The sequence below is a fragment of the Diabrotica undecimpunctata genome, chromosome 1 (genome assembly GCF_040954645.1).
Source record: "Diabrotica undecimpunctata isolate CICGRU chromosome 1, icDiaUnde3, whole genome shotgun sequence".
NCBI lineage: Eukaryota > Metazoa > Arthropoda > Insecta > Coleoptera > Chrysomelidae > Diabrotica > Diabrotica undecimpunctata.
In genome coordinates, this window is record NC_092803.1 from 154,735,802 (window position 1) to 154,752,351 (window position 16,550).

The 16,550-nt window shown below is 33.9% G+C and overlaps 1 protein-coding gene across 1 annotated transcript in view; it reads left to right on the forward strand.

Annotated features, from left to right (window-relative positions):
* Positions 1-10,488, forward strand: part of LOC140432404 (sodium/potassium/calcium exchanger 5-like) — a 169,242-nt gene extending 158,754 nt beyond the window's left edge. The window contains exon 9 of the mRNA XM_072520281.1: positions 6,900-10,488. Coding sequence (XP_072376382.1) covers positions 6,900-7,213 — 314 coding nt within the window. The 3' untranslated portion in view covers positions 7,214-10,488. The remainder of the gene's footprint in view (positions 1-6,899) is intronic.
* Positions 10,489-16,550: the final 6,062 nt, after the last annotated feature.

Here is a 16,550-nt window from a genome sequence, read left to right on the forward strand (position 1 = left end):
CATTATTTGCATCTGACAGGTCTGATGATCACCTATATGGAGAAGGAAAAACAGGACCTTCAATCCTTAAATCGGAGATAGAAGATGCCATTGCATTGCACTAAAAAACAATAAGTCAGCAGGTCCGGACAATGTACCCTGCGAAATATTAAAGATCCTATGTAAATCAGACAAACAGTTCCTTGATAATCTAGTTGAACTTTTTAACAACATATATAATAGCGGTAAAATCCCGGAGAACTGGCTGCAGTCAACATTTATTACAATCCCGAAGAAACCAAATGCCCAGATCTGTGATGACTACCGGCTTATAAGCTTGATTAATCATGTCACTAAAGCGTTTACTAAGATCATTCATAGAAGAATATATGATAAATGTGAGTCAAATATTGATGGATCGCAGTTTGGCTTTCGGAAAGCACTTGGAACTAGAGAAACAATTTTCGCTCTCCAGGTGCTTATACAGCGGTGTAGAGACGTTGATAAGGACGTGTATTTAAGCTTTGTGGATTTTTGAAAAGCATTTGACAATGTCAATCATGAACAATTGATAGATATTCTGCGAAAGACAGGTATTGACGACAAGGACATTCGAATTGTGGCAAACCTATACTGGGGTCAAACAGCAAAAGCAAAAATTGGCAACGAACTCACTAAAAGTGTGCAGATCAAAAGAGGTGTCCGTCAGGGTTGTATATTATCCCCACTCCTATTCAATATTTATTCCGAAGAAATATTTAATAAATGTATGGAAAATTCAAATGAGGGCATAAAAATAAACGGCGAGTTAACGAACAATATAAGATATGCCGACGACACGGTGATCCTTGCCAGTACCGAGGCATTCTTCGTATATCCTGGACCGAACATGTCACCAACACAGAGGTAATCCAAAGAATCGGAAAGGAGAAAGAAATCGTGAAAACAATTAAACAAAGAAAGCTTGAATATCTAGGCCACATATTGAGACACGATAAGTACCGTCTACTGCAATTGATTGTCCAGGGAAAAATAGACAGTAAGCGAGGGCCAGGCAGAAGAAGACACTCGTGGCTCCAAAATCTGAGGAAGTGGTTCGGGCTCACATCGGTCGAACTATTCAGAAGCGCCGCAAATAAGATCAAAATTGCCATGTTAATAGCCAACGTTCGCAACGGATAGGGCACTTGAAGAAGAAGAAGAACAATCATGTCATAATGTCATAAATGTCATATATCATAAACATAAAATTGTACATTACACTACACTACACAAGAACAAACAGTTTAAATTTTTTTAAAAATAGGCGAAGCTACATTATGGTTGGCATCAGGAGAGAGAACTGATGCCAACTCTGATGATAGTTGATTCCACTTTATCATTCATATCGCACATAATAATTACTATAACAAAGTCATTTTAAATGCTGGGCTTTTTCAAACTTTGAGCTTTGTAATACGAAGTAGTCGATTTAAAATCTGATTTAAAAACCGTTATTATATGTTGGAAAGTAATAAAATCCTCCATGAACTTAATATATGTCTCTTTGAGGTTCGGGATTTTTCTGAAACGATTCTCTAACATACAAAAACGATGATATTCCAGATAAAAAGTGCTAGACTAGGCGGGATCCGTAGAAATTCAGACCATAATGGACATTTTCCATAGGAAGCTATTTTTTTGCTGGAATCCCTTAAGGATGTGCCCAATATCGATAATCACGATATGCGCCAGTTGCAAACCCTGTGCTAAATTTTTTATTTAACAAAATTTGAAACAAAATTGAAAATTTCTCATTTTTTTGCTCCTATTTTCGTTTATAATTCGGAAAATATTTATCCTAGAGAAAAAATTATAACAAGTTAAAAGTTTCGTTATTCAATTCTACACAATATTTCGTTAGCTAGAAATTAAAAATTTAATGTTTATTGTTGAAAAAATAGCAATAATTGGAAAAAAAAAGTACAAAAAAATGAAGTTAATCCTTTAAATGTTTTCTACTTTTTAAACTTGACTTACAAGCTCCATATTCCGCCTAGAAAAACTTTTTAAATTGTTAAAAACGTGTGCTAAATTTTGTTAAGATCGGTCAGATAGGTTTTGCATAATAATTTTTCAATCCAGCCTGCTGGAAAAAATCGCAAATTTTCAAATTTATAGTAGTCCCTAAATAAGGCTCTCAGATAGTTGCAAATTTTTTTAGATATAAAGGAAGGATCAAACTTTCAAACGCTTTTTGTAAAATTCAAATCGGTTCACTAGGAGAGCCTAAATTTTTTTTTAAAGTTTTAAACATTTTTTAGCCTTATAAACAAATTGAATAACTTTACGAGCTTTAAACATATCGATTTCAAAATTTATACACTTAAAGAACATTAAAAGACGCTTCTTCAAAAATAAAAACGATACATTCGGCTTACTGGTTGCCGAGATATTGAAGGTCAAGGTCAGACCTGAAGATTCTTGTCCTTCCAAAAGAAGAAAAAGACTTTAAAAAAAAATTGAGTCAAAATAAAGTTTATTTATGAAAAAAAATTTTTTTTTCGTTCGCCTTTGTTTTAACAATTTAAATTATTTATTAACAATTTAAAAATACATCATTGTTTACTAAAAGTAACAATTTACTTCAATGTATAAATTGCAACCCCCAAAAAAAATGCATGAAGAAAAAATGCAATTACTTGTTTAACATACAACTGTTTATTGCAAATTTACCAATTTTGCAATTAAAAATGGTATTTGAAAATATGATATTTGAAATCCTTGTTGTCCGAGACATCGATTAAAAAAAAAAGAGCAAAATTGGTTAACAAGAAGCCGAGATAATGCAATTTTTAGCGCGCGCTATGATTTTGAACTCGCCGATTCACATTTCGAGAGAATGTCCCCCACCACCACCTCTCATGCATTCCGAGCGACATTTTACGCGAAAACGGTTTGTATTTGTCTTTTTTATTGATGTTGCCATAAAAAGCACTACGTAAAACTCGCTAATGGTTACACGGCAAATATATGCCAACTTTGACCTTCAATATCTCGGCAACCAGAATGACTGGTCTCAATTGATGCAAAAAACAACAAACAAACAGATATGTATGGACACAACTAAGAAAGGCTTGCCTCCGACGATGAATGGAACAGATGTTGATGATGATTATGATGATAATAATGATGGTCTCACACTGCACGTTAATTCTCCTACAAGAGTTACTAAAACAACATCTACCATAACTGATTATATTGTCTAAGATTTCTCACCCCTTGTATCTTTTTTTTGTGTGAAAAGGTTAAAGAAGCGTCTTTTAATGTTCTTTAAGTGTATAAATTTTGAAATTGATATGCTTAAAGCTCGTAAAGTTATTCAATTTGTTTATAAGCCTAATATATATAAAAAATGTTTAAAACTTTAAAAAAATTTCTAAGCTTTCCTAGTGAACCAATTTGAATTTTATAAAAAGCGTTTGAAAGTTTGAGCCTCCTTTTATGTGTAAAAAAATTTGCAACTATCTGAGGGTCTTATTTAGGGCCTATTATAAATTTGCAAATTTTCGATTTTTTTCCAGCTGGGTTGCAAAATTATTATGCAAAACCTATCCGACCGATCCTAACAAAATTTAGCACACGTTTTAAACATATTAAAAGGTTTTTCTATGCGGAATATGGAGCTTGTATGTCAAGTTTAGAAAGTCGAAAACATTTAAAGGATTAACTTCATTTTTTTGTACTTGTTTTTTCAATTATTGCTATTTTTCCATACATCGGAAAATGCAGTGCTCATGACGTCACCAACGACAATGGAAATAGAATAATAGGATTTGCAGCATCCAAGGGCATGGTCGTTGGAAGTACCTACTTCCCCCATAAGAATATCCATAAAGTAACATGGACGTCGCCTGATGGTACAACCAAAAATCAAATAGATCACATCCTAATAGAAACCAGGCACTTCTCTAATCTAATGGATGTACGTACTTATCGTGGAGCTAATATAGATTCAGACCACTTTTTAGTAGGCGCAAAAATAAGAGCAAGAATCTCAAATGCAAAAAAAAAGAAAAGGGCAAGAAAAGTACTCGCTACAATTTAAAACTCTTGAAAGAACCCCGTGCACTAGAAAGGTATCAAAATTACCTTGAACATGAAAGCACAACAGATGAAAATTTAACAGCTAGCGAGCAATGGGATATATGTAGAAGAACAATTAAGGAAGCGGCAAACAACGTCCTAGGACCAGAAGAATCCACTCCACGCAACAGTTGGTTCGACGATGAATGTGAAGATATCACTAAAAGAAAAAATTATGCATATAATTTTATGCAACAAAGAAGAACACGGGACAAGGAGCAAATGTACAAAGATCTTAGGAAGGAGGAAAAACGCATACATCGAAGGAAAAAGCGGACCTTCGAAAACCAGATTATGCAAGAGCTTCAATCATTAAAGGGGCAAAATGAAACTAGAAAGTTCTATAATATCCTAAATAAGACAAGAAAAGAATTTAAACCACGGCTGACGATGTGTAGAGACAAAAATGGACATATAGTCAGTACCGCTGACGCAGTACAAAGCAGATGGGTTGAGCACTTCAAAGAACTACTTGGTACCGAAGTGTAAAATGATGCGTCACCCCAAAAACCAAGAAATAACACTCACGTAGAACCTCCTTCAATATTTGAAGTGAAAGACGCAATCACACGACTCAAAAATAGCAAGTCCCCAGGAGTGGATTGTATCCCCGCAGAGCTCATCAAACATGAAGGTAACAGCATTATGCACCAAATTCACAACATAATAGTCAAAGTCTGGGAAGAAGAACAAATGCCAGAGGAATGGTGCACTGGAATCATATGTCCACTGCACAAAAAGGGAGATTTGTTGGAATGTAAAAATTATAGGGGTATAACTCTTCTGAATACAATGTACAAAATATTCTCCAACACCCTGTACAGCCGTTTAAGTACGTACGTGGAAGAAATCCTTGGTGAGTATCAAAGCGGTTTTAGGCCAGGTAGGTCAACAATTGACCAGATTTTTGTGCTACGTCAAATCTTAGAAAAAACCAATAAATTTAATATTGACACGTTCCATCTCTTTGTGGACTTTAAATCAGCGTATGATAGCGTCCTAAGAGGTAAATTATACGAAGCCATGAATGAACTTAACATTTCCCATAAATTAATAGGGCTCGTAAAAACAACTATGAGTAAAGTGATCTGCAGAGTGCAAATACAAGGCGATATGTCACAAGCGTTTGAAACATATGCAGGGTTACGGCAGGGAGACGCGCTGGCGTGCCTTCTCTTTAATATAGCGTTAGAAAAGGCTATAAGAGATGCCGAGTTACAAAATAGGGGAACAATCTTTAATAAATCAACGCAGATTATGACTTACGCTGACGATCTGGATTTGATCGCACGTACTACACGAGGACTTAAAGAGATGACTTCCACCTTCTTGACAGCCGCACAAAATATGGGCCTTAAAATAAACGAGGAAAAAACCAAAATGTTAGCATCTATTCCAAATAACAGAGATAGAGCTAGAAACGCCGAAGAAAACTTCAGTATAGACCAATATAATTTTGAGGTAGTGAATAAGTTTACATATTTGGGTTCTCTCGTAACAAACGATAATGACACATCTGAAGAAGTAAAACGGAGGGTACTGCTAGCAAACAAATGTTATTTTGGACTAAGCAAGCAGCTAAAAAACAGAAATTTAAGCCAGAAAACCAAACTAATAATATATAGAACACTCATCCTACCAGTGCTGAGATATGGGTCAGAAACATGGACCATCTCCAAAACAGACGCAAATCTTCTGCTCGTCTTCGAAAGGAAGATACTAAGAAGAATAATGGGCGCATTCTGTGAGAATGGTATTTGGAGAAGGCGATATAATTTCCAATTGTACGAGAAGTATAAAAAAATAGTTAATGGTAGAGATGTAATATCCTTCATAAAAATTGGTAGGCTTAGATGGGCTGGACATGTGTCAAGAGCAAATGAAAATTACCCACCCAGACGAACTCTATTATCGGTCCCAGTGGGAAATAGGAGTAGAGGCAGATCACGACTGAGATGGAGGGACGGTGTGGACGAGGACGCAAGGAAAATCGGCGCGGCAAATTGGCAACGGTTGGCGATGAACAGAAACGACTGGCGAAATAGACTGGGGAAGGTCGAGGCTCAACTAGAGCTGTAGCACCACTGATGATGATGATTGCTATTTTTCAACAATAAACATTAAATTTTCAATTTCTAGCTAACGAAATATTGTGTAGAATTGAATAACGAAACTTTTAACTTGTTATAATTTTTTCTCTAGGATCAATATTTTCTGAATTATAAACGAAAATAGGAGCAAAAAAAGGGAAATTTTTAATTGTTTTCAGATTTTGTTAAATAAAAAATTTAGCACAAGGTTTGCGACTGGCGCATATCGTGATTATCCATATTGGGTACATCCTGAAGGGATTCCAGCAAAAATAGCTTCCTATGGAAAATGTCCAATTGAAAACAGATACCGCCTAGACTATGCCTACTAAATCGACGCCAAGAAAATTAGTTGTCACACAGAATAGATAAATATTTAATGCTTCCCACTAATACATTTTTTATTTTGAAATCCACAATTAAACTAAGTTCCTGTTGCTGACTCTGTACCATGTATCACAAAAAATTTAATTAAAAATTCCTTTATAAAAGGTATTGTATATTTAATATATACCTTTTATAAACGAATTTTTAAAAACATTTTTTTAATTTACTTTTTTGAAAACGATTGTCTGTTTGAAAACGATGTAAGTTTATATTGTTACATCTAGAAAACAAAAATATGAATAAAATATTAAATATGCGGTAACTTTGGCCACCCCATTATATTTCTATTATTAATATTATTTTTTATTTATTTTTTAGGAGAAGGAGCCTTCGGAGTATCTAACTCGCTTGGAGCCAACACAATGAACGTTCTTTACTCACTCGGTCTTCCGTGGTTATTCAAGAACATAATAATGGGTCTATCATCCGAACATCCTATAAAAATCCAATCTGGTTCCATCGAATATACCATCATGTCTCTAATTTTTGCCGTTTGCACTTTGTACATAGTACTCTTATTTAGTAAGTTTAGGTTATCAAAAATTTCAGGCAGCATTTTGGGAGTATTCTATGTGGGTCTTGTAGTTCTGGCTATAGTATCTCAAACGGTACTATTTAAGCAGGAATGCTGATAAAGTTTTGTGATAAGAAAAGCTCAACTGATGTGTAGTACAAAAATATTTTGTAAGAAAACAGTGTCAAGAATGTGGCTTTTAAAATATTTTGTAGAGCTAAATGTGATACATTATGGCTTAAGCATAAGGGTTATAGTCTGACTAACTATCCAAGAGAATAATTATTATTATTATTTATTCTTATTTATTTCGATAAGATTATTACCAAGTCAAAACATTATTTGTTGCCAATTGGCAATTTTGTCTTCTCCTTTACGTGCCGTCTCTTCTTAGACGGTTGGCAATCATCATAACGATTTGAATCTTCGATGCCGCTACTCTAAATAGTTCTGTAGAACTGAAGTTGAACCACGATCCTAGATTATTTAGTCAGAAAATGTGTCCTGTCTCGGCTTCTCCGTCTTTGTATTTTCCCCTGCATGATAACCTGCAGCAGTTGGTGGCGCTCACCTTCTATAATATGGCAACTTTCTAATTTTGTTAGTGTAGAACTTCTTTTTGTTTTCCCATTATTTCTAACATTTCTTCTCTTGTAACTTTATTTGACCGTTTACATACTTCTAAATATTCTTTTATAGCCCACATTTCAAGAGCCACCAATCTAACGAAGATCTGTTTCTTTAGAGTCGATGCACCCACTCTCTTTCGTAACACATAGACCACGTAACTTCTTTAGTATATTCGTTGTTGTCGTTAATTATTGATTACAAATAATTGTATTTTTTGACTTGTTTTATTTGTTCTTCGTGGATTATTAGCCTATCCCGTCGTTGTTGTGATTCAGTGATCATCATAAATTGAGGTTCTTCGTATTTTGATTTATTCTTTCTTCCTCACTGTGTTTCACTACTCGACTTACTAGTTGCTGTAGATCTTTGAGTCATTTCACTATGAGTAACATGTCATCAGAGTATCTTAAATTCTTGATAAGTACCGTTTACTTTTATGCTTATTTTTTGTCTCTTTAGTGCTTCTTAGATCATTTCTTTGGAATACATATTAACTTAGGATAAGTGATAATGTGCATGCTTTCTAACACTAGTCTTTTCAATTTCATCCGATAGCTCTGTCCCATCCTTCATTACGGCTGTTTGATTACAGCAAAGTTCGTGAATAATTCTTTTTTTCTAATAGTTGTATTCTGTTCATTCGTTTTCAAATTCTTATCTTGGACTTGTTATATGAGGCAGTTGTGTCTGATTTAATTTAATGGCTTACTGTAGCCAAAAAGCAGATGTACAGTGGTTGATTCATATCCATGCATCTTCTGACGAACACATTCAAGGCAAACAAGGCTTTTCTTGTTCTAAGAGCATTCCTGAAGCCAAATTATTCTCGTTGATATCTTGTTTCAATCTCCGATAGATTCTGTTATGAGTAATTTGAATGAGTGGGTGGTCAGCGCACTGTTTTGCATTTGGTTTTCAGGTAATGTGATGAAAGTAAACTTTAACTATTTTTTACGAATAGTTCCTGCATTTTATACAGAGATATACAAATTAATAATTACTTCACTATGTTACTCATTAATCAATTTAATTATATCTACTTGTAGGAGATCATCTCAAGAGCTTTATTGTTAATGTTGTTAATCTTCTTTTTCTTCTTTTTATATAGACATGACTGTTTGTTTTCTAATGTACCAACAGTAAGTTGTTGTTCCATCGTTTTCATGGTTTTCCTACTGATCGTCTTCCTATTGGAGAACCGTCTCTTACTACTCTATTTGTTGTCATTCGGCTTATATGATCTTTCAATTCTACTCTTGTATTTCTTACACAGTCCTTGATATTTTCCACCTTGTATCTATGTCGTATATTTATACTTCTAGCTCGGTCTCATATTCTTTTATCAATAATTTTTCTGTGTTTTTATTTTTGCTGTTTCTAACTGTTTACTGTTTATTTCTTTTTGTCCTCTCTGTGCCAGGTGATGTTTCTGCCGCGTATATCATTATTGGTCTGACTGTTTTGTAAATTCTGTCTTTCATTTCCTTCTTAATAATTTTATTTCTCCACAGTGTTTTATTCAGATAACCCGCAACTCTGTTTGCTGTATTCACTTGTTCTTCCACTTCTGTTTCTAGCTTTCTGTAGCTTGATAATGTGATACCTAGATTTTTAAACTCCATCGCATGTTCTATTATCTAACCTTCCAATTCCAATTCACATCTTAATAAATTTGCTGTGATTTCCATGCATTTTGTCTTTTTTGGAGAAATTAGCATGTTAAATTTTCTGGCGGTTGTATTGAATTGATATCTGCGTACCAGATTATTTTAAGTTGTTTTTCTCCCATTTGATATCCTTTTTTAGTTCTTACGTTTTTTATTATTTCATCCATAATCAGAGGACTCAGGAAATCTCCTGATTGCTGTTTGAATTAATGCTGGAATGGTTAAATGCTGTTAATGTTGTTGTTAATTTTATTACAATCATGCCGAGAAACTGTGTCAGCCATGCATTGTTATGGGTCAATGTAAATGTACAAAAGACTGGCCCATAAGTGGATATTAATACTGTTAGATATATTGAAATCAAATATATGCAAAGAATTTTTTTGTTTCTTAGCTGTTTGTAATATAACTACTAAATTAGGTTTCACAATATTTATATTTAATTACATATCTGGTTAAAAAAACTTATAATGACTATAAATATGTAATTAGCCATTTAGTTTTAACTCATTTGGTTTAAGTTTATGTATTTTTTTTTTCAATAATTTATATATATATATATATATATATAAAATTTAAGGTCTCTCAAAAAATATTTATTTTGCCGCCATCATCCATGTTAGCTCTTAAGTTATCTCAATTAATTTAGATTTCTCGTTTTAAGAGTATTTTCAGATATTTCTGTACTTGGTTTATATATTTAAAGGAAGGTTTTATGACAGGAAACGCGGTTAATAAATTAGAGTGATACGATAACAACAGAAGAAAATTTCATATATTTTCTATATATTATGTATAATAATTTGTAAAAGTACCAAGTGCTAGATCTGTTTATTTACAGACTAAACTACATACTACTTATAAATAAGTATAAATTTTTGTATATTTGATGAATTGTTTGAAACAAAAAGTGAGTTATTTGTTCAAATTCCAACCTGAACAAAACTACTGTATAATACTTATTTTCAATACTCCTAATATTTACTAAGGGTAGATATTACATTGTGATGTTTTTAGTATATAAGGAAATAATATTTATTTTGTATATACATGTAAATATGCTGCTGTAAATTAAATGTTATGTTTATTTTAATAATATGGCGTTTTATTTTATATTAGTTTTACCCAAAGTTGAATGAACGTAGAATAAACACTACGTGAGGATAACACTGCGTTGGGCAACCACTAACATGATGGACAACTGCACAAAAATCAACAAAAGTTGGATGAGAGGGGCGTATGATAGATGGGGTTGGAAACAAGAAGAGGATATATAGAGGATGTGCTGATACCATATGGTCTGATTCCTGCTATACCTGCTAATAGTGTAGACGATTTTGAACGAAGATATGTGCAGAAAACTGGAAGCATTTGAGATGTGGCTATATCGAAGAATGCTTAAGATCTCGTGGACTGGCCAAGTCACAAATGAGGAGGTCCGTAGAAGAATGAATAAGAACCGAGAGGTATTGACCACCATCAAATCCCGAAAGTTACAGTTCTTCAGACATATTATGCGAAATGAATCCAGATATGCTCTCCTTCAAGCCATCCTGCAAGGAAAAATATTTGGGAAACGAGGTCAAGAAAGAAGAAGAACATCTTGGTTAAAGAACCTTAGAATCTGGTTCAATACAATATCTGTGCAGCTGTTCCGCGCTCCTGCAGATAAGATAAAGATTGCCATGATGATCACCAACATTCGTAACGGATAAGCACATCAAGAAGAAGAATTAAGTTATACCGCACAGCGAACAATACTATTTTAGTTCATTTGTATAGGAAACCAGTAATCTCGAGTAGATACCTAAATTATTGGTCTTAACTCAATAAAGGTTAATTTGGTAAAACAAATGCAAAATAAGATCGGACGAATTGATGATAAGTCATTCCAGCGCACTAATCTAAAAATACTATATTACTTGTTTTTACAAAAATTCTTACCCTCCGATAATGTTAAAATGGGTAAGAGGGTGTGAGAAGGGTTTGAGAAGCTAAACCAATAAAGAAAATAAAAGAGACATACCAGTGAAAGAGATATTACATAAATAAGGGCAAATTTTGGCAAGAAGCATTACAGTTGATAAAATACAAAAAAGGAGAAAATTTACCAAAAGCTAGAATCACCTCCCTCGACACCTAACGGTAGAAAATTAACGATTATGTGTATGTCTCGGTGTATTATTAACCTTGAACTTACATCTCCGACTCAAAATCCTTAATTGTTATGTGTTTTCTGTTCTTATGTATGGAGCAGAGGCATAAACACTCACTGATGCGTCTTGCAGATGGTTGCAGTCTTTCGAGATGTGCTGCTATCGTCGCATGCTTAGAATATCATATGTACATCATATACTTAACGATGCAGTAATGCAACATTTACAAAAAGAACCTGAAGTCTTGAAATCCGTTAAAGAAAGAAAGTTAGCATACTTCGGACATAATATAGTGAAAAACGAAAATAAATACAGAATCCTACTATTGATATTAGAAGGGAAAATTGAAGGAAATAGGGGACCAGGACGTCGCCGAATATCCTGGCTTTCGAATTTGAGACAGTGGACAGGTATGACCACCACAGACATATTTCGAACAGCTGCTAATAAAATACGATGGGTCATTGTGGTAGCCAACATCCATAGAGGATAGGCACTAGCAGAAGAAGAATTGTGTGTATGTGTGTGTGCGTGTGTGTGTATGCACTACACAATAATGTTTATAGTTTTATAAAATAATAATATATTCTGATAATGTATTCCATTTCATTATATCAATTTCGCACCAAAGTAACACTTCATACACGTGTTTGGCAACTCACCGCTTCTTCTCTTGGTCAAAACATGGCTGCGTGCCGCAAAGGACCAATAGAAAAGTCCTAGGTACGAAATACATATACGGAATGTTTAGATGCACACCGGAGCGGCCAACATGACGGGTATTAGAATTTTTTATCACTAGACGTTCTTGTAATCTTTTTTACTTTAAATATTTATATTGAGTTAATACTTATGTTATATTATGCGTAATGAGAGATACAACTACTTCAATTGATGATACAAGGGAAAATCCAGGGCAAGAGAAGTGTAGGAAGAAGAAGAATCTCATGGTTGCGTAACTTGAGGGGATGGTACGGATGCACATCAATTCTGAGCAGCAGCATCTAAGATCAGAATAGCCATGATGATTGCCAACCTCCGTCGCAGAGATGGCACGTGAAGAAGAAGAAGAATACTAATATTAAGAAAAAAACCTTTATTGAGTTAATAGCTACTAAAAAAGGCATATTAAGTTAATAAAAAAAATTATTTAATTATTTACCACAATTTATGCAGTATAAGTAATTTTGCCTAGATATTTGATTGCCCGTACTTTATTTATACGCCATTCAAGCATTTGTTCTTGTCATATCTAAAAAAAAATTCTAACGGCCATCTTGTTAAAGCTGATTTGGTTGAATACTGGGCTATCTGATCTACAACGTCTACTCCGTATTTTGTCTGGTTGTAGTAGGTAATGGTTTTTAGTTTTTTTTTTATCTGTGTTTATTTCTATATTATTTCCCTATCTCAGAAAGGGTAATGGTACTGAAGTTGGTGACATCTCATGCCACAATGAATTTAATACAAGTTTATGCTCTTACGGCGAATGCCGACGAAGAAGCAGTAGAATTATTTTACTGAGATATCGAACAGGCACTCAGAATAACGAAAACAAGAGAAATCACGATAGTCCTAGGTGATCTCAATGCAAAAATTGGAAAGTGTACAGGAAATTATGGTCTGGAAAATCGAAACAAGAGAGGAGACCGTCTGTTACAATTCTGTCAAGAGCAGTACTTGATTATTACAAACACATTTTTCAAGTTACCAAACAGACGATTGTATATGTATACATGGCGTTTGCCCGCAGATACATCGGAGAAAGTAGTCAGGAACCAGATAGACTACATTATGATCAATGAAAGATACCGTAATGCTGTTAAAGCCGTGAAAGCATATCCTGGATCAGACGTGGACTCAAATCACAATCCACTTATCGTGAAGATTACACTCACCCTTAAAAATGTTAAAAAATATCAAATAATCCCTACAATAGACACAAGAAAACTTAAAGAACCTAAAATAAAAGAATGCCTCCAACATGAACTACATGTAAACTGCAGCAAATTGAACACAAACACCAATGATATTGACGGGTAGTGAGATCGAATAAAACATTGTCTACTGGAACCCTGTAAAGAAGTACTAAAGACTTCCGCAAGAAGAAAAGAAGAATGGATGAATGACGAAGTACTCAATATGATGGAATAAAGGAGACAATTTAAAAACAAAGACAACAATAAATACAGAGAGATAAACCACGAGATCAGGAAGATGATAAAGCATGCAATAGAAAAATACTTTGAAGAGAAATGCAAAGAGATCGAAGACCTTCAAAATAAATATCATCTGTTTAGCCTACACAAGAAAGTTAAAGAACTGGCAGGACTAAGAAAACAAAAACACTGGGAAAACCACTCTTCATTGTTTCCAGAGAGGACACTCTTGAACCAAATTTATAGTTTAGGCGTATTAACCAAAGAGTGGTTAACGTCGATTTTTGTTTGTCTCCCCAAAAAGAAAAACGCACGAGAATGCAGCGATTACGGCACCATTAGCTTGATGTCTCATGTGCTATAGTTACTACTAAAAGTCATTCATAACCGAATATATCACAAACTGAACATAGACGTTAATGATACACAATTTGGTTTTCGCAAAGGCCTAGGAACGCGTGAAGCTCTTTTTTCACTTAATATACTAATACAAAGATGCCTGGACGTCAATAAAGATATATACGTATGTTTTATTGACTATAATAAAGCATTCGATAAAGTACGATATAAACAATTTTAATAATGAATGTCCTGAAATCAAAGAAGACTACAACGACCTCAGTATCATATCAAATTTATACTACAAACAGCGAGCAAAAGTACGTGTTAACGAACAGCTGTCAGAAGAAATTGAAATAAGATGTGGAGTGAGACAGGGATGCGTATTGTCGCCAATTCTTTTTAATGCTTACTCCGAAGAGATTCTAAAAAATGCTCTTGAGTGTGAAACAGCTGGAATAAAGGTAAATGGAGTTCCCATTAACAACATTAGATATGCGGACGACACTGTGATCTTAGCCGAAAATATTAAAGATCTTCAGAGACTGGTGACCAGAACAGCAGAGTATGGAAAAGAGTTTGGTCCAACAATGAATGTCAAGAAGACGAAATTTATGAGAATATATAAAATTCTAAGAAATAACGAGAATCTTCTAATAAACGGAACCAACGTCGAACAAGTGGACAAATATGCATATCTGGGAACAATGATTAACTCCACAAATGATTATACTCAGGAGATCAAAATCAGAATAGAAAAGGCTAGAGCAAATTTTAACAAAATAAGAAGAGTGCTATGTACAAGGAATTTAAAATTGGAACTAAGAGTTATATTGGCGAGGTGCTATGTTTTTCGACTTTATTTTATGGAATGGAATCTTGGACCTTAAATGCGACATCAATGAAAAAACTGGAATCATTCGAGCTGTGGGTGTATAGAAGAATTCTGAAAATATCGTGCACAGAACACATCACAAACAAAGAGGTTCTGAGAAGGATGAATAAAGAAATAGAAGTTTTAAATATAATTAAAACAAGAATATTTTAATATCTCGGACATACTACACGTGGATATTACCGTCTCAAAAGTCCGAATAGCTATGATGATTGCCGATCTCCGCCACGGAGATGGCGATATTGGCGAGGTGCTATGTTTTTCGACTTTATTTTATGGAATGGAATCTTGGACCTTAAATGCGACATCAATGAAAAAACTGGAATCATTCGAGCTGTGGGTGTATAGAAGAATTCTGAAAATATCGTGCACAGAACACATCACAAACAAAGAGGTTCTGAGAAGGATGAATAAAGAAATAGAAGTTTTAAATATAATTAAAACAAGAAAATTTTAATATCTCGGACATATTACACGTGGATATTACCGTCTCAAAAGTCCGAATAGCTATGATGATTGCCGACCTCCTCCGCGGAGATGGCACTTAAAGAAAAAGATTTCAATAATATTTGAGTGTAGAGAACGCAGTACTACAATTACTAGAGTAGTACTTTTTTTTTAATAGCCATATTTGTGTCACAGAGTTAGATGCCATACTTTCTTGAATGACTGAACCGATTTTTATGAAATTTTAGATGTGTATTCTGTACGTCTAAAAATAGGTTGTTATTTATTTTTATACCCCTAAGGGGTAAGGATGGTGTACCATTAATATATTTTTTTATTATTTAAACAAAATTTTCTATTTTTTTAAGATGTGGTATAAAAAAAATACACACAACTCTTAATTTTACCTTAATATTACAAACCCATATTTTTAAATGCCATACTAAAGTCAAAGTTGTAGTTACCATACTTCTTCGAAGCAGCTTAACCAATTGTTATGAAATGTTCTATGTATATTTGGTAAGTCTGATAATCGGTCGTCATCTATTTTTCATACCCGTTAGAGGTAAGAGTAGTTACCTCAAGCATTTTTTTATAAAAAAAATTTTATTTTTATTTTTTTATGATGTGGCAATAAAAGATACATACAACGGTTTCACCCTTTTATTATCAAGACGGCAAGAGATGGTTCTCCAATAGGAAGACGATTAGTAGCAAGACCACGAAAATATCGGAATGGCAATTTACTGGAGGTACACTGAAACACAGATAGAGTCATGTGTACATAAATAGAAGAAGATATTACCAACTCCTATTGTTTAATAGCCATTTTAGTACCGAGTTAGTTGTGATACTTCTCTGAAACGGCGTAACTGATTTTTACGAAATTTTTCATCTATATTAGGTAGGTCTGATACTTGGTCTTAATATATTTTTCATATCACTAAGTGATAAGGGTGGTCCACCAAAAATATTTTTATTTTACTCTTTAAACAAAATCTTTTGTTTTAACTTTTTTATGATGTGGCATTATATAATCCATACACCTTTATTTTCACCGTTCTATTACCAACCCCTATTTTTTATTGGAGAACTTAGTGTAACAGAGTTATTACTGTCACAGAGTTAGTTGCGACACTCCTTCGAGACTGCTTGATTGATT